The 26332-nt window shown below is 41.6% G+C and overlaps 1 protein-coding gene across 3 annotated transcripts in view; it reads left to right on the forward strand.

Moving 5' to 3' along the window:
- Nucleotides 1-8396: 8396 nt before the first annotated feature.
- LOC115173448 (dyslexia-associated protein KIAA0319-like protein) overlaps nucleotides 8397-26332 on the forward strand; it is a 30112-nt gene continuing 12176 nt past the window's right edge. Inside the window, exons 1-3 of one of the 3 annotated variants that reach the window (XM_029731516.1) lie at nucleotides 8397-8502; nucleotides 17248-17406; nucleotides 18594-18722. In XM_029731516.1, coding sequence (XP_029587376.1) covers nucleotides 18614-18722 — 109 coding nt within the window. In that variant the 5' untranslated portion in view covers nucleotides 8397-8502; nucleotides 17248-17406; nucleotides 18594-18613. Of the gene's footprint in view, nucleotides 8503-9551; nucleotides 9639-17247; nucleotides 17407-18593; nucleotides 18723-26332 lie in introns of those variants that run through there. The other 2 variants (XM_029731518.1, XM_029731517.1) reach the window with 2 other exon arrangements.

Raw genomic sequence — 26332 nt, forward strand, 5'->3', positions numbered from 1 at the left:
TTATTTTATGCCAGCTACTGAAGAGACATTAGAATGTACAATCTTGAGGGGGATATAGAGAGCAGCTGTTGCTTCACAAGATGTCTTTACCTGAAAATACATGATCTAAATGATTGATAGTTGGTATTCAGCAGTCATTATAATGTGCCTTATTTACTTTGAAGAACTACAAAATAGTGATTTTTGTCAGACAGCATAGGCAGCAGCTTAATAGAGATGAGACGACGACTTGGAATGAGATAAAGTATTCAAATAAAACAAATGTAATATACACAACTAAAATATTTTATTAAAGTAATGTGAATAAATGATGGTTAATAAGTAAGTGATAAGACGTAATAGACAGTCACTACCATAATGGGCCATTTATTAACCGTTTTATTCTGTGTTACAGCATTCAACCAAAATAATCGAAACCAAAGATCATTTTAAAATTATCGAACCGAAATCAAACCGACCTCAAAAAGCAATAATCGCTCAGCACTAACAATGACATATATTTCTCACTCATTTAACCATTTGGAGAGTTTAAAAATGCTCTCAAACAATTTATCCTGGCAATCTAGTCTACAGCCTCCAGTGTATGTGCAGCAGACAACATTTGACGTCCCTACTTTTAAAGGAGGCTAACATTACCGTTACCCTATTCCTTAAGGTCCTAGGAACTTATATTATTTCAAAGGTAGACTGGCTCTGGCTGCCAAAACAGCCAAATACTCCATCTAAAAGTTAACTGATTCTCAATTACGATAATGTTCTAGAAACATAAAGCACTTTACTTTCATAGCACATCAAAATAATTTCACAAATGCAAAAGACACACTTACTGTACACCAGTCGGTGGTCAGTGCTGTTTAAAGATTTACATTTTAGTCATTTAGCAGACGCTCTTATCCAGAGTGACTTACAGTAGTGAATGCATACATTTCATACATTTTTTTTTTTTTTGTACTGGCCCCCGTGGGAATCAAACCCACAACCCTGGCATTGCACACACCATGCTGGCATTGCAAACACCATGCTCTACCAACTGAGCCACAGGGAAGCTAGATGAGGGAGAATGCAACATTTTTTTTTCATGAGCATGGCTTTTTTTCTATTACAGCATATTGAATGACTGTCATTCATATTCCTTTCACCCAGCTCAACGTAACATCGATAGGTTTAGACTACTACATGATACTCAAATTTTCCCTGTAGCCATCATGAGGTTGCTACAACCTAGCCTATGAATGAAAGTTTACAATGTAGGTGCACAGGTTTAGAGAAACATTTGAGTAATCAAGGTGACAGTGACAAATTCAATACCACCTTGCACACTCTTGCCTGTATTTAGCTGATCTAGGGTGTAATCCTTAGTCCAACAGTTGTAAACGAAACAAGTTTCTATTGGACAATTTCAGGAATGTTTATCCCCGTTTCATTCCATTTGCTTCCGTTTAAGAAATGTTTTTCAACAGAATGGGTGGGATGAACACACGCAAAGACAGTTCACTTTCATAGCAGCCACATACAAACAGCATGATCACTTTGCTCGTTGTATAATTCCTTCTCACCTCTATGCGCTCTCCTTCTCTCACCTTTCCCCTTCCGCTTGTGGACTTAAGTGCAGAACACATCAGCTGTCTGTGATCAGACGAAAAAAACATTCCAAGCCAAACCTTCATGTCATAAACGCTACACAGCCTGCATGTTGTCACCATATTATCTGAAGTGAAAGTGAAAAAAATACAACAAAATACAGCTAGCTCTCTTGCACTTCTCCTTCATTTTTGTTTATAAATGAATTTGTTCAAAACTGTTAAAACTATTGTCTATCTTTCTTTGAGTCAACTACTCATCACATTTTGTGCACTGCAGCGCTAGATGATCCTCTTAAGGTTTGTATTATAGTCAATGTACCCAGAGAATGATGGAAACTAGCTGTCCTCCAGCTACACTGTGATACTACCCTACCGAGTGCTGTTGAGGCTACTGTAGACCTTCATTGCAAAACAGTGTGTTTTAATCAATTATTTTGTGACGTGAATATATTTAGGTTAGTTTTATCTAAAATAATTTTAAAAAAAATTACGTTTCACTATTTTTACATTGCTGTACACTGTTGTGTTAGGAGCATGCTAGATAGCTAATTAGCACAGGTGGTCCCTCTGTCTTCCATAAAAACACGCTGTAACAGGGAGATATGGCCGTGTGGACACACTAACCCTAAAAATGTGTGTATCAATTTAACGTTTTTTGAAAATAATTTCTGACTGATATGAAAAATGAGGTCCTTATGCTACCCAAACCGCACCGCAAGCGATGAGTGGTAATGTCCAGACCGAGCGTTGGGGCTCTTCCCCCACCCCGTACAGAAGGCGCCTTCATCACTTTAGTGTAATGGAATCGAACTGAGAGTCATGGTCAAGGGGTTAAGCTAACTCGTATTGTTTACGTTCAGCGTACATATCTTTTAGCAATTTATTTGGCATACATTAAAAACTACTGTGATAAAATAATACATGAAATTAGTGCAAGTAGCTACAAATATTCTCACATTGAGGCTAGCTGCGCCCTTTAGTGATTCATTAAACTTTCCGCACTGCACATGAGAATGAGATCCACCGTAGTCAGCTGTCAAAACAAAGATGGTTACAGCAACCAATCAACATTATTAAAATATAATAATCGGTCAATCATGATTAGCTTCTTTGACATGTAAGGTCGACATTTTGGTTGGTGTTCCGTTCGGGGGACGTTTATATTTTTATATTGGCAAAGCGAAATTGTACATGATTTATTACCAATTTTAATGTTCTTTGATAATATTGTGTTTTGTCATGGTAAAAATATATTACTCCAATCGTTTGCAATTACATGGCTGGGCGAGACGGAAATTATTGGATTAATCGTGTTCAGGTTTATTTCCGAGTAAAGGCGCAAGCGCTGCAAACAAGACCTCTGAGAAGCCAGCAAGAATAAGCAAGACCTAGCAAGGCCGTGACTTCGGCGATTTTCCTTGAAAATAAAAGTCCCGCAATGAAGATGGGAATAAATTATACAAATGGTCGAAATCCATAACATGTATTTTGGAAATGTTAGCGGAATTTTGTTTAACAATATCAAAAAATGAAAAAAAGTTAATAGGTTTGATAGCATAAATCTTATAACAATGACACTATTGTTAACACCATTAAAAGTAATGATTACTAGATAGTTATTATTGTAACATCAGCAATACAATAACAAAACATTATTTATAATGCTAGTGTTAATAATAATATATTAGGCCGCTAAGGTCATTAACAACATTTAATAATAATAGTTTTGGTGTGGCAGCGTAGCCTAGTGGTTGGACTAGTAATCGAAAGGTTGCAAGTTCAAATCCCCGAGCTGACAAGATACAAATCTGTCGTTCTGCCCCTGAACAAGGCAGTTAACCACTGTTCCTAGGCCATCATTGAAAATAAGAATTTGTTCTTAACTGACTTGCCTAGTTAAATAAAAAAAAATGGGCTAATAAATGAATATTATAATAAACTTTAGAAAACACATTTAAATCCCATTGTTATTTATCACATTCCTATTGCACAATGTTTAGTATGTTTTTTTTCTTCTAATTGAACATGCATATTGCACCGTACATAATTGCCTATATGTTGAGTCGTAGTAAAACTGGGGTCAATTCTACTCAGGAGCACTTCTAATTTCCTAATCCAGAGTTTACACTCCAATGAGCGTTGCTGCTCATTTTGCGCCACTTAAAGAGTGGCCAGTCAGCTTAAGAACAGAAAGTTTTTTCATATTGGACGGACATATTGCATCGTACATAATTGCCTGTACATTGTGTCGCCACCTTACACCCCGCTACCATCTAGAAGGCCGAGAGAGTACAGGTATATCAAAGCTGGGGCCATCAGACTGTTAAATAATCACTACTAGTCAGCCTCTGCCCAGTATCCTGCCCTGAACTTGAGTCACTGTTACCACCTGGCCCTATGTAGATAGTCATTGAACACTGGTCACTTTGATCATGTTTACGCACTCTTTTACCCACTTCACATGGGCTCCCGAGTGGCACAGCGGTCTAAGGCACTGCATCTCAGTGCAAGAGGTGTCACTACAGTCCCTGGTTCGAATCCTATCTTTATCACATCCGGCTGTGATTGGGAGTCCCATAGGGTGGCTCACAATTGGCCCAGCGTCGTCCGGGTTTGGCCGGGGTAGGCCGCCATTGTAAATAAGAATTTCTTCTTAACTGACTTGCCTAGTTAAATAAAGGTTAAATTAAATTTTAAATATATATATGTGTTTACTGAACTAAAATATAAATGCAACATTTTACTGAGTTTACTGAGTTAACGATTTTACTGAGTTACAGTTAAGGAAATCAGTCAATAGATATACATTCATTAGGCTCTAATCTATGATTATTACATGACTGGGCAGGGGCGCAACCATGGGTGGGCCTGGGAGGGCATAGGCCCACCCACCTGGGAGCCAAGCTCATTTACTGCCTTTTAAAAAAACATGGCTGACTTGCATAAATCTTCTTATGGCTTAGGGGCAGTATTTCAACGTCTGGATGAGAAGCGTGCCCAAAGTAAACTGCCTGTTACTCAGGCCCAGAAGCTAGGATATGCATAGAAAACACTCTACCATTTCCAAAACGGTTAAACTTATGTCTGTGAGTATAACAGAACTGATATGGCAGGCAAAAACCTGAGGAAAATCCATCCAGGAAGTGGGAATTTTTTTATGTGGGTATTTTCAATTGAATGCCTATAGAGTATCTAATGGGTTAGGACCCAGATTGCAGTTCCTATGGCTTCCACTAGATGTCAACAGCCTTTAGACATTTTTTCAGGCTTGCTTTCTGAAAATGAAGAAGAATGAGACCTTTCTGTCAGTGGACTGTAGAATCATGCAGGGCTGGTTTGCACGTGTGACCGAGTGTGCGCCCTTCGTTGTTTTTCCTTTCTATTGAATACGCTATTGTCCGGTTGAAATATTATCGATTATTTAGACAATTGACAACCTGAGGATAAATTCTAAACATCGTTTGACATGTTTCAACGAACTTTACCGGTACTATTAGGATGTATTCGTCTGCATGTTTTGACCGCCTTTGAGCCAGTGGATTACTGAACAAAACGCACCAACAAAACAGAGTTTTTGGGATATAAAGAGGGGCTTTATCGAACAAAAACTCGTCTGGTAGGCTCGTGTCCCTGGGCAGCTCTCGGCTGTTCTTCCCTTTGTAGTCTGCAATGGTTTGTAAGCCCTGCCACATCCGACGTGCGTCAGAGCCGGTGTAGTACGATTCGATCTTAGTCCTGTATTGATGCTTTGCCTGTTTGATGGTTCGTCGGAGGGCGTAGTGGGATTTCTTATAAGCTTCCGGGTTAGAGTCCCGCTCCTTGAAAGAGGCAGCTCTAGCCTTTAGCTCAGTGTGGATGCTGCCTGTAATCCATGGCTTCTGGTTGGGGTATGTACGTATGGTCACTATGGGGATGATGTCATCGATGCACTTACTGATGAAGCCAATGACTGATGTGGTGTACTCCTCAATGCCATCGGAGGAATCCCGGAACATATTCCAGTCTGTGCTAGCAAAACAGTCCTGTAGCTTAGCATCTGCTTCCTCTGACCACTTTTTTATTGATCTAGTCACTGGTGCTTCCTGCTTAACTTTTTGCTTGTAAGCAGGAATCAGGAGGATAGAATTATGGTAAAATTTCTAGGGAAAGCTTTGTATGCGTCTATATAGGTGGTCAGAGTTATTTTTCCTCTGGTTGCACATTTAACATGCTGATTGAAATTTGGTAAAATGGATTAAAGTTTCCCTGCATTAAAGTCCCCGCTACTAGGAGTGCCGCCTCTGGGTGAGTGTTTTCTTGTTTGCTTATGGCGGAATACAGGTCATTCAATACTATCTTAGTGCCAGCCTCTGACTGTGGTGGTATGTAAACAGCTTATCATGAGATACTCTACCTCAGGCGAGCAATAGCTCGAGACTTCCTTAGATATCGTGCACCAGCTTATATGCCCCCTCATAAAGGGGGCATATAAGCAGACAATGAAAGCTCTTACAATATTCAATGATTACATTTCTCTAAAACAGGTTATAGGCTACATGTGCACCACCAAGTCAGAACAGTAGGCAAAATTAAGAGGTTAAAATAGACCAAATTATTATGGTGAGTCACATGGGATACTAACAGCTTATTACACAACATACAATTAGTATTACTTTCTTAGCTACAGTATACATATCTCCCTGGCATATTACATCATTTATGCGGCAGCATACAATACATTTTTGGACTCACCTTGTGCTGTGCTCACTTGAACAGGAAGGTGGCGCAGCGGTCCTTAGTGGCCAAATTTTGTCATCAAAGTCTGGCATTCTCTGGATTTATGGTGCTTTCAAGACAACTGGGAACTCAGGGGGAAAAAAAGGTTGAATCATGATGATGTCATGATGAGCCTTCTTGGATGGGCACTTCTAATGTAACTCTATGGCAGCACCCAAGGGCTTGAGTTTTCGAGATCTACCCTTAGACTTGGCGGTGACTTAGTGTCCCCATGAGTGACACTGAGCCAATCACGGTGCAACGCTGCATATTTACTGCTGGCTTGCCCCACCACCACAGAAAGCACTGAGCTAGGCTGAAACACCTGCATTTTGGAGCTGCCTTACTCAAGAAAACAAAAAAAGAGACCATGTTTGTATGCGGCTTTATTAACTCAATTATATATTTTTTTACAATGTTTGCAAACTGATATGTGACACGTATTAATGCCAATATAACATGCAAAACAGGCAAGCAGACCCCAAAAAATGTGGGGCTCAAAAATTGATGGGTCGCCACTGTGCATATTTATATTCCAGACTCTGACATTGCTCGTTGTAATATTTCTATATTTCTTTATTATTTTATTTTTATTTTGGGGGATTTGCGTGTATTGCTTTGTATTGTTTGGTAGCCTATTACTCCACTGTTAGAGCTAGGAACATAAGCATTTCGCTACACCCAAAATAACATCTGCAAAGTATGTGTACACGATCAATAACATTTGAGTTAATTTGATATAGCACTCTACAGGAAATCTCTTGATTGTGTGTCCAGAAAACCAGGTTCGAGTATACTCACTAGAATATAAAACAGGTGAGTTTGAACAAACACCTGCATCATAGGATACATTCTAAGCTATTTTGGTATGCAATGCAAAAGCCAAATATCTTCCTTCTGGTGGACACCTTGGAAAATATATAAGAAGTACATATTTTCAAAAAAGCATAATTTATTCATAAAAAATTATATCACGATGAAGTTAATAAATCAAACGCTTTTAAAGAAATTGATCATGAACAGTAACACAGAAGTTGCAAATTGTATGCAAGATCCTCTCTTGGTAGAGTCAGCCCACTGGGCACAAAATGGTTAAATCAACATTCTTTCCACATCATTTTTTTAATGTGAATGGGTGATTCTTACATTTAGCAACATGATCTTACTAGGATACTGACTCAAAATATACATTTTATTTGTCTAGCCAAAACTCTTGACTTGATGCATGTTTTGGCACATAAAGCTGGCCTTGGAAAGATTTAAATGTGTAAAGTCTGCAGCCTGCTGATCATCATTAGGATAATGTAGGTCATTTACAGGTATGCCAGTCAGTTAACACTCCACCTACTGATCACATTGTTTAAGCAGTTAGCGTCTCACCCACATAATCACCTGCTAATACTCGGAATGTGGCACCTCCATTATAGGGCAAGCCAAGAGTGCAAGTCTGGATTGGATGGCGTTTTATTTCACACTGGAAGCAAACATTGAGTAAACTAAAATAGTTAATGTATTCCTTTGTAATTAAAATATAGTCTTGAATTAGTCAGTCAGTCAGCAGAGCGTTACAGTGACAGTACGAAAGTGCAGACTGCACTCTGGTGTTGAGGTTGGGTTTTATGGACACAATTGATAGTTTTTCCTGTACATTGCTATATTTGTACCATATTTGTTGGGTGTCCAGAATCCCCACGCAAACATTTTGTTCAAACTCACTCTGTTTTGTATGCTAGGGACTCTAGTGAATAGGCAGGACCCTGGTTTTATGGACAAACAATCGATTGTCTACGGTGCAATATTTGTCCAATACGAAAAAACTGTTGGATTTAAATTTATTGGGCAAACTTTTAAGGGCCTCAAAATGAGCAGCAACGCTATTCGGGGTGTAAACTCTAGATTTGGAAACGAGAAGTGCTCATTGGATTTAAGATGATTGGCAATAATAACACATGTTCTATAATTTTCTCCCTAATTATTCATTGAGAAAGTATACAGGACGGGACTCTTATTCTGAAAGAGTCCATAAATCTGTGACCCGGAAATACTCAGTTATTCTTGCGTGCTTCACAGCGGTGTCAGTAAGAGATGACCCATAGTGAACAGCGAGAAACTACGACGTATCCTAGCTCAAGCATAGGAAACGAAACATTTCCTACAACGACTGGTGAGTTTATGCATATATTCTCCCATACATTAAAACAGTGGCGTGACACGTCTTGTGCACGATAAACTGCGTGCATTCGATCAGTGAGTGGGCTAATGATGCCAGGTTCTAAAGCCACACCGTGATAAACTGCTGGTGTCAAACTGCTGGTGCCTGGACGGGGTGATCCAGGATTATACCGAGATATGTCATTGCTACACCTGTCACGCTGAATATCAATAGCATATGTATCAGTATGATTATAATGGTAGACTGTTGTCTGTATTCAGCCATAGATAATTGTCAGTGTCCACTGCGCAACCTTGGCTACTACTAATGTCGACTGTGAAGCAGGTTTTTAGAGATGAGTGGCATGCTTTGCCTATGGCTAAATTCAACTTGTAAAACAAAATTGCCTAACTTTATTATGGGCCATAATTCTAGGCTTCTTCGTGATTATTATACATTTTGTTTCATTTGCAGGGTTTGAAATGTATATTAATAATCTCAATGTGTCGTCATTTCAAACGAGGCAGCGCCAAAGACTGGGGGCATTCTGTCATCTGAGAAAGTGCTCCTCTGAATTGTCTGTCTACAGCAGCCAATAGTGGATTTACGAGCGATTTTTTTCTTCTTCTTCATTTGCCTTGCTGAGAGAAAGGGAGGAGGAAGAAAAAGCCAGTGAAACCTTACCAGCCTTGCCCGGATCTAAAGTTGACCATCGCATAGATCCTTGTTTGCTTTTTTTTTTCTCATGGGAACTTGCGTCTAAAAAGTTGACGACAGAGGTGGCCTCCCAGTGATCGCGTCACATGGCAGAGGGAGGGTGCAGTCACCACGTCACGACTGATCTCGAACCACTGCGCTGTCAAAATGCAAATAAACAATTATTTAGAGTTTTAGATATCTAAGTATATTTTTTTTACCTGTAGATTTTTGTGTTATATGAAAGCAACCTAGAAGATCTGGAACGAAGCCATTTGGACTTTAAAGCCAGAAACAACTTCTAAAAGCCAGGCTTTTGTGACAGCTGTCATCGCAGTTGGTTTCATTATCAGGATGCAACTGTTGATAAGACTGAGGCGGGTGTAAGTGTGGCATGATCTGCTTGCTGTAATGCGGATCCGAGAAATTACCAATATCATGCAGGTTTGCAAGTAAGTGGGAGGTTGATATTAAATGACTTTCTAGCTCAGCAGTTGCCACATACTCTCAGTTCGATAATCAGTCCGAAAATGCCGTGTGTGAGAGCCTATTCCCCATGCCATGGGATTGCGTTCTACTCCAACCTGAACTAAATGTGCTCATGCTGATTTCTGTTTTGTTTTTTCTCTAAACTTCCTGTAAGAACTTGCTGAGGAATTGTGAAGGGAAAAAAATAGTAGCCTACTGTTATTCTACTTGGGTTAGATTTTCAACATGTGGCGAGCATTCCGCCTTTTATAATTCTATAGGAGTATAATAGACATACACTGAGTGTACAAAACATTAAGAACACCTGCTCTTTCCATGACAGACTGACCAGGTGAATCCAGGTGAAAGCTATGATCCCTTATTGATGTCACTTGTTAAATCCACTTCAATCAGTATAAACGAAGGGAAGGAGACAGGTTAAAGAAGGATTTTTAAGCCTTGAGACAATTGAGACATGGATTGCGTGTGTGCCATTCAGAGTGAATGGGCAAGACAAAATACACTGCTCAAAAAAATAAAGGGAACACATAAACAACACAATGTAACTCCAAGTCAATCACACTTCTGTGAAATCAAAATGTCCACTTAGGAAGCAACACTGATTGACAATAAATTTCACATGCTGTTGTGCAAATGGAATAGACAACAGGTGGAAATTATAGGCAATTAGCAAGACACCCCCAATAAAGGAGTGATTCTGCAGGTTGGGACCACAGACCACTTCTCAGTTCCTATGCTTCCTGGCTGATGTTTTGGTCACTTTTGAATGCTGGCGGTGCTTTCACTCTCGTGGTAGCATGAGACGGAGTCTACAACCCACACAAGTGGCTCAGGTAGTGCAGCTCATCCAGGATGGCACATCAATGCGAGCTCTGGCAAGAAGGTTTGCTGTGTCTGTCAGCGTAGTGTCCAGAGCATGGAGGCGCTACCAGGAGACAGGCCAGTACATCAGGAGACATGGAGGAGGCCGTAGGAGGGCAACAACCCAGCAGCAGGACCGCTACCTCCGCCTTTGTGCAAGGAGGAGCAGGGGCAGCCCTGTAAAATGACCTCCAGCAGGCCACAAATGTGCATGTGTCTGCTCAAATGGTCAGAAACAGACTCCATGAGGTGGTATGAGGGCCCGACGTCTACAGGTGGGGGTTGTGCTTACAGCCCAACACCGTGCAGGATGTTTGGCATTTGCCAGAGAACACCAAGATTGGCAAATTCGCCACTGGCGCCCTGTGCTCTTCACAGATGAAAGCAGGTTCACACTGAGCACGTGACAGACGTGATAGAGTCTGGAGACGCCGTGGAGAACGTTCTGCTGCCTGCAACATCCTCCAGCATGACCGGTTTGGCGGTGGGTCAGTCATGGTGTGGGGTGGCATTTCTTTGGGGGGCCGCACAGCCCTCCATGTGCTCGCCAGAGGTAGCCTGACTGCCATTAGGTACCGAGATGAGATCCTCAGACCCCTTGTGAGACCATATGCTGGTGCGGTTGGCCCTGGGTTCCTCCTAATGCAAGACAATGCTAGACCTCATGTGGCTGGAGTGTGTCAGCAGTTCCTGCAAGAGGAAGGCATTGATGCTATGGACTGGCCCGCCCGTTCCCCAGACCTGAATCCAATTGAGCACATCTGGGACATCATCTTCTCTCGCTCCATCCACCAACGCCACATTGCACCACAGACTGTCCAGGAGTTGGCGGATGCTTTAGTCCAGGTCTGGGAGGAGATCCCTCAGGAGACCATCTGCCACCTCATCAGGAGCATGCCCAGGCATTGTAGGGAGGTCATACAGGCACATGGAGGCCACACACACTACTGAGCCTCATTTTGACTTGTTTTAAGGACATTACATCAAAGTTGGATCAGCCTGTAGTGTGGTTTTCCACTTTAATTTTGAGTGTGACTCCAAATCCAGACCTCCATGGGTTGATCAATTGGATTTCCATTGATTATTTTTGTGTGATTTTGTTGTCAGCACATTCAACTATGTAAAGAAAAAAGTATTTAATAAGATTATTTCTTTCATTCAGATCTAGGATGTGTTGTTTAAGTGTTCCCTTTATTTTTTTGAGCAGTATATTTAAGTGCCTTTGAACGGGGTATGGTAGTAGGTGCCAGGCGCACCGGTTTGCATCAAGAATTGCAACACTGCTGGGTTTTTCACGCTCAACAGTTTACCGTGTGTATCAAGAATGGTCCACCACCCAAAGGACATCCAGCGAGAGGGGGCTGATGGGTAGGTGTCACTAAGAGCCAGATAAGGTGACATGAATTGGAGAGTGAGAAGGAGGGCTTGTCCAGACTTTTCAACCTCTTGCTTTAACCACCAGATGACAGAAAGTGAAAAAACAGCTGAACTTAACAGTATGTCAGTGGAAGGGAGAACAGGTGCAGGCGACCCAACTGTGGTTTGTGACTGCTATGTATCCAATTCAATTTGCTAACAGAATTTTAAGTTTTAATCACTTAATTCATAAACAAATTGATATCAGTAAAAACACCAACTAATTGATAGGAATACATTTACATGTTACTTCTGTGAATTTTCATTTTCCTCCCTCGTGAGGGTGAGAAATGTGGAAATATCTTGAAGAAATGTGGGATTTTGGTAACAGTACTTGAAGTACTGTTTCCCAAATTTACAGAAGGCATATTTAAAAAAAAAAACGGAGTAGCCCCGAGGCCGCCACGGAGCAGGGGTCACCAACCGGTCGATGGCGATCAAAGACTTTCCTCGTCAATGGCCAAACTTTTCTGTAAAAAACCCAAAGATAAAGCCTTGTGTTCCAAATTTTTTTAATTTGTTTTGGGCTGTTGGTGGAAGGACCCGTTTCTACTGCCTTGCGAACTGTTGCCATTTTGAACCATTTCATGTGACTGTAGGTACAAATTCTACCTTCACGGCGGGCCCAGAGAGCCAATCAAGTGCACTATAGGCCTACCGCTGGCCAGTCGGATTGGCTCAGATTACCATGTCTGCTGTAACGTAGCAAGCATAAGAAATCTACAGCAAAGTTTATACTGTGAGATTTAGAAACTTTTCAAACCAGACTAAAGAGAGACTGTCAACGAATACATCACGGAGCTGCTGTTTTTTGAGTGAGTTCACGTTTAAGTTCTTACTCAGCACTGTCAACACTTTGTATTCAACACTTTTATAAGCCATGAAATCTACGTTCTTCCTATTTCCACTCAGCGCGTCAACAAGCACTGCAGCAGTAATGAACGAGTAGGAAAGTGTATCTATAGGCTTGCGTTGTTATTATTAGCGACTTGGGTCTTTTTTTTATATATCGAGGAATATTTCACTTTCTCTGTTCATAGGCGTAACAACATGAATTTGTGCACGAGGCAGAAATAATGCGGTGCGACTGGAGTTTCGCCATCCGCTCGAAGACGGTGTCCCTTTTCGGTCAGTGTCAGCGGAGGAAAGGGAGAGCTGAGGGCTGTTGAGAGGCGGACCCCTCAGTCTGTTGCTCTCTCCCGCCGCTGAGACTGACCATCAGATGCAGGCACCATCAGCCCAGTAAAATAATAATATAACGCAAATGATTTAAATGTATGCTCGCTCAGCTGTGCTTCATAAGTAATACAACAACGGATCTATTACTGGTGTGATCATATAGCCTACCTCAAAAAAATGTATGACAAAAAGAAAATGGGCTGAACAACAATGCATTGGCAGAGCAATTCAAGCAAAGCCAATATGCGGTGATAATGTATTGGGCCTATAGTTTACTGCACAAACTTCATTGCTACAGTACTGTTTTTAATTGGTTGATGTTGCATAGGTTTACGTTTTTAAGTCACGTCAACAACAACAAATCTGAGCGGTAGATCTCAGGTTGCATTTTGACTCGGTGTTCTTGGTTGGTGACCGATGTTCTAGAGTTTTCCCTGTTAACACTATGAACGTTTCCCTTTACTGTGCCAATTGTGATCGAATCAACTCAATATTGACCACTTTCAATGTAACATACCGAAACAAAACAAACTTGTTTTAGGCAAAACGCATTGGAGTAGGATTCTATTGCATTGACATGCATGACTCAGCCGTACTCTACATAGCCCGGAGCGGCATAAACAATCAGAGCTGCAGGAGGCCTATATGCAAATAGACCATTGCATATACGGATCTGTGCCATTTACTTTGAACTGGAATGTGTTTACACCATGAGTAGATGCGCTTGTTTTGAGATCAAAGCGAGAGCTGCGTATAGCCACGGGCATATTTTGTTCTTCTCCTTTGCTAGTTTGTTAGTTATTAGCCCGTTATAGATCCATTTGTAGTCAGCAATAGGGGAGTAATTGCTTCCAACAAGAGCACAAAATGTGTACATTTCTAGACATCTTTGAAAAGCTAGTCAGGTAAAGAGATTTTTTTTTAAACGTGCAGTGTTGTATTTTGTGGCGTTTAAAGTAGGCCTGCAATCCATGAGACTTTTAAAAACAAACATGCAGGGCTTGACATTAACCTGTTTATTTTTTTTAACCTTTATTTAACTAGGCAAGTCAGTTAAGAACAAATTCTTATTTTCAGTGACGGTCTAGGAACAGTGGGTTAACTGCCTTGTTCAGGGGCAGAACAACAGATTTTTTACCTTGTCAGCTCGGGGATTGGATCTTGCATCCTTTCGGTTACTAGTCCAACGTTCTAACCACTAGGCTACGCTGCCACCCCAAGTTGTCCTTCAGACAAGTGGATAAAGGTTGGATGCAAGGACTGACCATCAATTATATCCAAGTGTTTGTTTACATGTACTTTGTTTTCAAATATTGTACATACTGTATCTACTTCAAATACCTCGTACCCTTGCACATTGATGTGGTACTTGTATTCCCTGTGCCTTCGGAAATGTATTCAGACCCGTTGACTTTTTCCACATTTTGTTCCGTTACAGCCTTATTCTAAAATGGATTAAATAAAAACATTTCCTCAGACAATACCCCATAATGACAAAGCGAAAACAGGTTTAAAAAAAACAACCAGATACTTTATGTAAATAAGTATTCAGACCCTTTGCTATGATACTCGAAATTGAGCTCAGGTGCATCCTGTTTCCATTGATCATCCTTGATGTTTCTTCAACTTGTTTGGAGTCCACCTGTAGTAAATTCAATTGATTGGACATAATTTGGAAAGGCACACACCTGTCTTTATTAGGCCCCACAGTTGACGATGCATGTCAGAGCAAAAACCAAGCCATAAGGTCGAAGGAATTGTCCGTAGAGCTCCGAGACAGGATTGTGTCAAGGCACAGATCTGGGGAAGGGTACCAAAAAATGTCTGCAGCATTGAAGGGCCCCAAGAACACAGTGGCATCTATCATTCTTAAATGGAAGAAGTTTGGAATCACCAAGTGTAACGGGCGTCGTAAGGATTAGACCAAGGTGCAGAGGGAACGCGTATACTCATCTTCTTTATTTATTAAAAGAAGGAAAAAACTAAAGAAACAAGTATACAAAACAACAAACGACACTAAACAGTCCTGTCAGGTGCACAGACACAAAACAGGAGACAACTACCCACAAACCCCCATAGCACAAACACCCCTATACATAGGACCTTCAATCAGAGGCAACGAGGAACAGCTGCCTCCAATTGAAGGTCAATCCAATGAACTAAACATAGAAATACACTAACATAGAACATAGACCAAAAAACCCCGGAACACATAAAACAAACACCCCTCTTACATAAGTACATAGCCCAACAAACCCCGAACCACATAAAACAAACACCCCTGACACGTCCTGACCAAACTACAATAACAAATAACCCCTTTACTGGTCAGGACGTGACACCAAGACTCTTCCTAGAGCTGGCCGCCCGGGCAAACTGAGCAATCGGTGGAGAAGGGCGTTGGTCAGGGAGGTGACCAAGAACCCGATGGTCACTCTGACAGAACTTTAGTGTTTCTCTGTGGAGATGGGAGAACCTTCCAGGAGGATAACCATCTTTGCAGCACTCATCATGCTGTGGGGATGTTTTTCAGCGGCAGGAACTGGGAGACTAGTCAGGATCGAGGGAAAGATGAACGGAGCAAAGTACAGAGAGATCCTTGATGAAAACCTGCTCCAGAGCGCTCAGGACCTCAGGCTGGGGCAAAGGTTCACCTTCCAACAGGACAACAACCCTAAGCACACAGCCAAGACAATGCAGGAGTGGCTTCGGGACAAGACTTTAAATGTCTTTGAGTGGCCCAGCCAGAGCCCGGACTTGAACCCGATCAAACATCTCTGGAGGGATCTGAAAATAGCTGTGCACTGACGTTCCCCATCCGACCTGACAGAGCTTGAGAGGATCTGCAGAGAAGAATGGGAGAAACTCTACAAATACAGATGTGCCAAGCTGGAAGCGTCATACCCAAGAAGACTCGAGGCTGTTAGGTGCTTCAACAAAGTACTGAGTAAAGGGTCTGAATAAATTTGCAAACATTTCTTAAAAACCTGTGTTTGCTTTGTCATTATGCGGTATTGTGTGTAGATTGATTGAGGGGGAAAAAACAATTTAATACATTTTAGAATAAGGCTGTAACGTAACAAAATGTGGAGGTCAAGGGGTCTGAGTACTTTCCAAATGCACTGTATAGCTTAATTTGTATGTATTTTATTCCTCTTTAAATCAGCATCGTTGGGAAGGGCTCATAAGCAAGCATTTCACGGTAAAGTCTACACCCGTTGTCTTCACTGCATGTGACAAATAAAATGTAATGTGTAAAACAAGCTTATATTTTGGGTTCTGATGGAGTACAACAGTTAGCTCATTAGGCATTTATGTTGTATTCTTTTAGAATCAATGGGTTCATGTCGTTAATTCATTAATTAAAAAATTCATGTAGCAACTACATATTGGCCCTTTAAGACTTTTTCTGGGAGATGTTTTCTAAGACCCCTTTTTTCCATCTGTTTGACAAGAAATCAAAGCCTTTGCTCATTCCTAATTTGTAGGATGGAAAATGGTGGAAAAATGTATATATGTCTTATGTTTCATTTGACTCCCTATTTGACATGTTCCTATGAACTTCACACGTTGGTGCTTATGGGCCCATTTACATGGAAATGACCAGTTACTTCTTCAAGTGCAAAAAGATTATTGTTGGAAATTACCTGAAACTCTCCACATGTTGATGTCATTTTTGGAAGGCCTTTTTCATCATGCGTGTTTGGTACCTGCTGACATCTTGTGTTTTCATAATTAAAAAAATCTATCAAAGATAGATACAGATAATTGTTTTCAGCATAATGACTAATAACCGTTGTAAAATGCAGTCCACCTGCTGTTCTGCTGTCCCTTCAACATTTGAAATGTGGCTTAACCACATTCCGTTAGCACCTCACCCTTTACAATAAACAATGTTCAGAAGAAGAGTGCATGGAAGTGAACGCTTAGGTCAGTGGGTGGAGAGACAACACCGACACCTGTCACGCAGATATTTAACAATGCTCATTAGTCTCTCAAAACAGAATTTCTGTTAAACCGAAGCCTGTTACAAGTGCTTATAGAACAGCCGCTCGTTACTACGTTATAAAACATCTCCAGGAAAACCTCTTTCTTCCCCCTCTCCTCCTCCGCCAGGGCAGTAGAGGGTCAGGGGGGAGTGTCATGTTGAAGCAGCTCTTCCACATACTGCTGGTGTTGACCTGTCTTCACCCTTCACCTCACCTCCCTCCCCACATCAGCTAACTCCAGCTGCTCTCAGTCTCCACCCTCTTCCACCGCTTGGCCAGGAGAAAGGTAAATATACTGTACTATAAAAGATTGTGACCTTAATGCACGCAATTGTATTTGATCACCTGTCTGACTCCTTTTTTTTATGTCCTGAAATGATACAATGTGTACAATCGCCTTAGCTGGGATTTACAGTAGAGGTTGGGCTATTTCCTAGGGTAAGTGAACTGAATAGTCACGCATGTTGAGCCTGCTCTGAGGTTGCTTCATTGAGCAGGTGCGCATTTTTTTTAAAGAAGTGAAAACCACCAAACTGCAAAGAATTCCAGTAGCCTAAAACGGATCTCTCTGGTTCCGCACCATTTGTTTAAGTGAAAGACAGACAATTTATGGCGGTCAGAGCCAGCTCTGAGATTTATTTGACAGAAAACAACGAAAATACAAAGACTTTCAGTACTGATCTTTCTGATTCCTCCCCTATGTGTAGGTGAAAGGCAGGCAGAATATGGTTCTTCTGCGTGGAAATAGCTCATTTACAATTTCTCAAAAGTGATCCTAATCTTCGGGGCTACCAAAAATACTCCTGACTTGTCTATCAGACTTTAAAAAAATATGTTTTATTTACCCCATTTCTCCCCATTTCGTGGAATCCAATTGGTAGTTAGTCTTGTCTCATCGCTGCAACTCCCGTACAGACTTGGGAGAGGCGAAGGTTGAGAGTCGTGCGTCCTCCGAAACCCAACCCAGCCGCACTGCTTCTTGACACAATGCCCACTTAACCCGGAAGCCAGCTGCACCAATGTGTCGGAGGAAACACCGTACACCTGACAACCGTGTCAGAGTGCACTGCACCCGGCCCGCCACAGGAGTCACTAGTGCGCGATGGGACAAGTATATCCCTGCCGGCCAAACCCTCCCCTAACCCGGACGACGCTGGGCCAGTTGTGCGCCACCCCATGGGTCTCCTGGTCACGAACCCAGAATCTCTAGTGGCACAGCTAGCACTGCGATGCAGTGCCTTAGACCACTGCACCACTCGGGAGGCCGCCTTTCAGACTTTAAATGTCAATCCCTGCTTAGCGCCTGGTTCGTGCCGGTGTTGAATTATATCAAGGTGGTGTAATGTTGTAGCCTGGAAATCCAGACTGAAGCATACTACGCTTCACTATTGTTTTACTATTGAGCGGAATTTGGTCTGGATTTCCAGGCTAGTAATGTTGTACAATCCTGACAACTGTTTCTGTTCTGTCCAGGTCCTTGGTCCTCGTGGAAAATGTCCTATGCATATCAGAACCTGTTCAGCTGGAGTCGACCTCGATTGACACAGCCACATCTCCTCTTCCTATCACTGGGCTTCTTGTGCTGCTTAGTTGCTCCCGCAGGTAAAATGCATCAATACATTTCTCTGGAATTATTCATGATGTCATGATTGTCCAGGATGTAAGAATGAATAAGATCTATTCATTGATTTTAGTATTTTCTTGTACATAGACTTTATGGAAGACATTGCAACATAAATACCATTGTCTAACAATAGATGCTTATATTTATTACATAGTTTGTGTTATAAGGGGTCCGCATGCTTCCCAGCCGAAACAGTTCGGTAGAGTTGGTGCATACATTATGACATTTTGTGACTTTTTGTTAGTTTTGAACTTCGGTGAGGGTTATTTTGGCTGTTCGGGGAACACTTATTTTGGGGGGGAGGCAAGCCGAAGTTCAGAGCCGAAGACCAAGCCCTTTCGTCGGTGATTGGTCAACAGTAGGGATTCTTCAATAAAGTCTTTGTTGTCGTTGAACAAGAGACGACTCATTGGCATGCACATTTTTTCATTGAAAAATACTTCACCAAACATCTTAGTTAAATGTAAAATTGCGTGACTAACATGCTGACTAGACCGGGCACTCGTGTGCGTCCGCCATCCCGTGCATGTTGATTTTGTCCATCCACACCAGACCGATCAGGACATGAAGGTTGAAGTATCAAAACGAACTCCGAACCAACTATATTAATTTGAGGACAAGTCGAAAGCATGAAACATTCATGGCCATTTAGCTAGCTTGCTGTTTCTAGCTAATTTCTCCTGGGATATAAACATTGGGTTGTTATTTTATCTGAAATGCACAAGGTCCTCTACTCTGACAATTCATCCACAGATGAAAGGGTAAACTGAGTTAGTTTCTAGTAATCTCTCCTCCTTCAGTCTTCTTCAGACTTTATATGGCGGTTGGCAACCAACTTTAAGGTGCATTACCACCACCAATTGGACTGGAGTGTGGACCTCAGTTCAGCTTTCACTCACCCACGTGGGTATATGCTCTTATAAACCAATGAGATGGGAGAGGCGGGACTTGCAGCGTGTCAAATATAGAACCAAGTTCTATTTTAGTGCCTGGCTACGCAGATGTGCGCGAGCAGGTTGGATGAAATGATTAAATAACATATACATTTGTAGTGGGAAGTTCACATACAATTAGATTGGAGTCATTAAAACTTATTTTTCAACCACTCCACAAATTTCTTGTTAACAAACTATAGTTTTGGCAAGTCGGTTAGGACATCTACTTTGTGCATGACACAAGTCATTTTTCCAACAATTGTTTACAGACAGATTATTTCACTTAATTCACTGTATCACAATTCCCGTGGGTCAGAAGTTTACATACACTAAGTTGACTGTGCCTTTAAACAGGTTGGACAATTCCAGAAAATGATGTCATGGCTTTAGAAGCTTCTGATAGGCAACATAAATTGAGTCAATTGGAGGTGTACCTGTGGATGTATTTCAAGGCCTACCTTCAAACTCAGTATCTCTTTGCTTGACATCATGGGAAAATCAAAAGAAATCAGCCAAGACCTCAGAAACAAAATTGTAGACCTCCACAAGTCTGGTTCATCCTTGGGAGCAATTTCCAAACGCCTGAAGGTACCACGTTCATCTGTACAAACAATAGTATGCAAGTATTAACACCATGGGACCACGCAGCCGTCATACCGCTCAGGAAGGAGACGCGTTCTGTCTCCTAGAGATGAACGTACTTTGGTGCGAAAAGTGCAAATCAATCCCAGAACAACAGCGAAGGACCTTGTGGAGATGCTGGAGGAAACGGGTACAAAAGTATCTATATCCACAGTAAAATGAGTCATGTCGACATAACCTGAAAGGCCGCTCAGCAAGGAAGAAGCCACTGCTCCAAAACCGCCATAAAAAAGACAGACTACGGTTTGCAACTGCACATGGGGACTAAGATTGTACTTTTTGGAGAAATGTCCTCTGGTCTGATGAAACAAAAATAGAACTGTTTGGCCATAATAACCATAGTTATGTTTGGAGGACAAAGGGGGAGGCTTGCAAGCCAAAGAACACCATCCCAACCGTGAAGCACGGGGGTGGCAGCATCATGTTGTGGTGGGGTTTTGCTGCAGGAGGGACTGGTGCGCTTCACAAAATAGATGGCATCATGAGGTAGGAAAATTATGTGGATATATTGAAAGAACATCTCAAGACATCAGTCAGGAAGTTAAAGCTTGGTCGTAAATGGGTCTTCGAAATGGACAATGACCCCAAGCATACTTCCAAAGTTGTGGTAAAATGGCTTAAGGACAATAGTCAAGGTATTGGAGTGTCCATCACAAAGCCCTGACCTCAATCCTATAGAAACTTTGTGGGCAGAACTGAAAAAGCGTGTGCGTGCAAGGAGGCCTACAAACCTGACTTAGTTACACCAGCTCTGTCAGGAGTAATGGGCCAAAATTCACTCAACTTATTGTGGGAAGCTTGTGGAAGGCTACCAAAAACGTTTGACCCAAGTTAAACAATTTAAAGGCAATGCTACCAAATACTAATTGAGTGTATGTAAACTTCAGACCCACTGGGAATGTGATGAAAGACACAAAAGCTGAAATCATTCTCTCTACTATTATTCTGATGTTTCAGATTTCTTAAAATAAAGTGGTGATTCTAACTGACCTAAGACAGGGAATTCTTACTAGGATTAAATGTCAGGAATTGTGAAACGGAGTTTAAATGTATTTGGCTCAGGTGTATGTAAACTTCTGACTTAAACTGTATGTGTAAATGTATTTTTCAACGCTCGCGCACATAATGCGAGCGGTGAGGTCATCATGTAAGATCTCCTCAGCAAAAATGTGTTGATGACAGATTTGTTGAGTTATCTTAAATTAAATTAATTTGGACTATTATGAGGAATTAGATACTGGCTATGGGGTCTCAAAATGGACAAACGGTACAATTGTGGGTTTTTTTCTCCATTTTTCAAGTGAAGGTCTATTAAGGGAGTATGCGAGCACACTTGTTTGGTTCACCTAGCCGATTACGGCTAGACACCAGCCAAACTTAAGCATACTGTGTGTTTATCGGGTTGTTAGTAATTGTTTGTACTTCCTGCTGGTTCTGAGGCGTGCATGCATATGTCAGTGGTAGCTCCACTCCGAATGGGTGTTTTTACGGTGTGGGTGAGTGATGCCACAAGGCCTGGGGGGGGGGAGGAAATTACTAAACAGAGGCAAAAGGGTCCATTCTCTAACAGAAAGCTTGCAGCGATTGAGCCTTTCTGCAGTGTTACAGGGAGTTCAAGTTACACCCACATCCCATAATATTCAGCTCTGGAGTGTCTGGAGCTATGGTAACAATAGCCATGGGAATAGGTGCGCTTTCAGTGAGTGTCTGAGTTGGTGGTGGTCGGTGCCCTGTCTTGTCTAGAGACACATCAAATCATATGTATTTATAAAGCTCTTTTTAAACCTGCAGATGTCACAAAGTGCTTATACAGAAACCCAGCAATGCAGATGTACGTTAGAAGCACGGTGGCTAGGGAAAACGCCCTAGAAAGGAAGGAAGGAACTTAGGAAAAAAACAGAGAGGAACCAGGCTTTGAGGGGTGGCCAGGGGGGGAGATTATAAGAGTACCTGGCCATTATTGCCAGATCGTTCTTCAAGATGTTCAAACGTTCATAGATGACCAGCAGGGTCAGATAATGATCAGTGGTTGTAGAGGGTGCAACAGATTAGGAGTAAATGTCAGTTGGATTTTCGTAGCCGAGCATTCAGAGGTCGAGAGAGAGAGAGAGAGAGAGAGTGGTCGAGAGAGAGAGCCAAAGGAACTGACTAATATTAAGAAATGCTACAGAAGGAAGGAAAGTAGTGTGGAAACCTACCAAAAATCAATTAAGCAACAACAAATTCAATGCCTTTTAGACAACGTGGACAACTTGGCAGTAGAAAACCTGAACGGTATATTTTACCTCTCAGCTTCCCTATCAAATCTTAAAATTTCAAGCAGAAAACCTAAGAAAATTAACAACAATGACAAATGGTTTGATGAAGAATGCAAATACCTAAGAAAGAATTGAGAAACCTGTCCAACCAAAAACAGAGACCCAGAACCTGAGCCTTCACTATGGTGAATCACTAAAACAATACAGAAAAAGAAGGAACGTCAGCTCAATGTAATTGAAGAATCCATAGACTCTAACCACTTCTAGGAAAATTGGAACACACAAACAAACAACACAAAGAGTTATCTATCCAAAATGGAGATATATTGATAAACCACTACTCCAATCTTTTTGACCCAATAACAAAGAACAAACGGCAAAAACATATACATAATCAAATACAAATCTTAGAATCAACTATTAAAGACTACCAGAACCCACTGGATTCTCTAATTACATCGAATGAACTACAAGACAAAATACAAACCCTCTAACTCAAAAAGGCCTGTGGTGTTGATGGTATCCTAAATTTAAATGATAAAATATACAGACCACAAAATTCCAATTGGCTATACTTACACTCTTCCTCAGCTCTGGCATCTCCCCCAATATTTGGAACCAACGAGTGATCACCCCAATCCACAAAAGTGGAGACAAATTTGACCCCAATAACTACTGTGGGATATGCGTCAACAGCAACCTTGGGAAAATCTTCTGCATTATCATTAACAGCAGACTCGTACATTTCCGCAATGAAAAGAATGTACTCATCAAATGTCAAATTGGCTTTTTACCAAATTAACAAATGGCAGACCACGTATTTATCCTGTACACCCTAATTGACAAAGAAACAAATCAAAACAAAGGCAAAGTGATCTTATGCTTTGTTGATTTCAAAAACGCTTTTGACTCAATTTGGCATGAGGGTCTGCTATACAAATTGGTGGAAAGGGGTGTTGGGGGGGGGGGGGGGACATACGACATTATAAAATCCATGTACACAAACAACAAGTGTGTGTGTGGTTAAAATTGGCAAAAACACACTTCTTTCCACTGGGCCGTGGGGTGAGACAGGGATGTAGCTTAAGCTCCACCCTCTGCATCAATCCGTAATGACGGCCTAGGAACAGTGGGTTAACTGCCTTGTTCAGGGGTAGAACGACAGATTTTTACCTTGTCAGCTCGGGGATTCGATCTTTCAACCTTTCGGTTACTAGTCCAACGCTCTAACCACTAGGCTAACTAGGCTACCTGCCGCACCAATATATCAATGAATTGGCGAGGGCACTAGAACAGTCTGCAGCACCCGGCCTCATCCTACTAAAATCTGAAGTCAATTGTCTACTGTTTGATGATGATCTGGTGCTTCTGTCCCCAACCAAGGAGGGCCGACAGCAGCACCTAGATCTACTGCACAGATTCTGTCAGACCTGGGCCCTGACAGTACATCTAAGTAAGACAAAAATAATGGTGTTCCAAAAAAGGTCCAGCTGCCAGAACCACAAATACAAAATCCATCTAGACGCCGTTGCCCTAGAGCACACAAAAAACAATACATACCTCGGCCTAAACATCAGCGCCACAGGTAACTTCCACACAGCTGTGAATGATGTGAGAGACAGGGCAAGAAGGGCCTTCTATGCCATCAAAAATAAAATACATTTGACATATTTGAATCAATTATAGAACCCATTGCCCTTTATGGTTGTGGTCTGGGGTCTGCTCACCAACCAAGAATTCACAAATTGGGGCAAACAGACCATGCGAGGATGCTATTTGGCCCTAAACAGAGAGTAAACCTGACCACTGTGACTGACCCAAACTTAAGGAACGCTTTGACTATGTACAGACTCAGTGAGCATAGCCTTGCTATTGAGAAAGGCCGCCATAGGCAGACCTGGCTCTGAAGAGAAGACAGGTTATGTGCACACTGTCCACAAAATGAGGTGGAAACTGAGCTGCACTTCCTAACCTCCTGCCAAATGTATGGCCATATTAGAGACACATATTTCCCTCAGACTACACAGACCCACAAAGAATTTGAAAACAACAAACTGATTTTGATGAACTCCCATATCTATTGGGTGAAATACCACAGTGTGCCATCACAGCAGCAAGATTTGTGACCTGCTGCCACAAGAAAAGGGCAACCAGTGAAGAACAAACACCATAGAACAAACACCATTGTAAATACAATCCATATTTTTGCTATTTATTTGCCCTTTTGTACTTTATCTATTTGCACCTAATATGACATTTGAAATGTCTTTTAATATTTTGTAACTTCTGTGAGTGTAATGTTTGCTGTAATTTTTTAATTTTTTTTATTTCACTTTCAATAAAGCCCTTAAATTGAGGTAGAGAGACAGATAGATGGGGGGGGGGACTGTGACCCAGTCCGACGATACCCCCGGACAGGGCCAACCAGGCAGGATATAACCCCACCCACTTTGCCAAAGCACAGCCCCCACACCAAGAGGTCGAGAGTGAGGTCGAGAGTGAGGTCGAGAGTGAGGTCGAGAGTGAGGTCGAGAGTGAGGTCGAGAGTGAGGTCGAGAGTGAGGTAGATGGGTCGGGTGACACTAGCCCCGTCCAACGTTACCCTAGAAGGCCAGCATCCCGGAGTCGCCTCTTCACTGTTGACGTTGAGACTGGTGTTTTGCAGGTACCATTTAATGAAGCTACCAGTTGAGGAACTGTGAGGCGTCTGTTTCTCAAACTAGACACTAATGTACTTGTCCTCTTGCTCAGTTGTGCACCGGGGCCTCCCACTCCTCTTTCTATTCTGGTTAGAGCCAGTGTGCGCTGTTCTGTGAAGGGAGTAGTACACAGCGTTGTACGAGATCTTCAGTTTCTTGGCAATTTCTCGCATGAAATAGCCTTCATTTCTCAGAACAAGAATAGACTGACGAGTTTCAGAAGAAAGATCTTTGTTTCTGGCCATTTTGAGCCTGTAATCGAACCCACAAATGATGATGCTCCAGATACTCAACTAGTCTAAAGAAGGCCAGTTTTATTGCTTCTTTAATCAGAACAACAGTCTTCAGCTGTGCTAACATAATTGCAAAAGGGTTTTCTAATGATCAATTAGCCTTTTAAAATTATAAACTTGGATTAGCTAACACAACTTGCCATTGGAACACAGGAATGCTGGTTGCTGATAATGGGCCTCTGTACGTCTAATGTAGATATTCCATTCAAAATCAATCGTTTCCAGCTACAATAGTCATTTACAACATTAACAATGTCTACACTGTATTTCTGATCACTTTTATGTTATTTTAATGGACAAAAAGTTGCTTTTCTTTCAAAAACAAGTACATTTCTATGTGACCCCAAACTTTTTCCAAAAGAATGTGGTGATTGACGGTTAGGTTTAAGACAGATGCAGAGCCACTTGGTATGACGTCGTTAAAAGGTAATTTACCACTTTCACGAGTGCAGTCTCAGTACTATGATGCGGTCTAAAACCAGACTGGAGTATTTCGTATACATTATTTGTCTTCAGAAAGGCAGTGAGTTGCTGAGCAACAGCTTTTTTTTTTTTTTTAATTGGAGAGGAATGGGAGATTCCTCGATATAGGCCAATTTTAGTTTTTTTATATTTTCTAGGTAAAGGTTTGGCTTTTTCAGGAGAGGCTTTATTACTGCCACTTTTATTGAGTTTGGTACACACCCGGTGGTTAGGGAGCCATTTATTATGTTCAACATAGGAGGGCCAAGCACAGGAAGCAGCTCTTTCAGTAGTTTAGT

This window comes from Salmo trutta, chromosome 34 (assembly GCF_901001165.1).
Source record: "Salmo trutta chromosome 34, fSalTru1.1, whole genome shotgun sequence".
NCBI lineage: Eukaryota > Metazoa > Chordata > Actinopteri > Salmoniformes > Salmonidae > Salmo > Salmo trutta.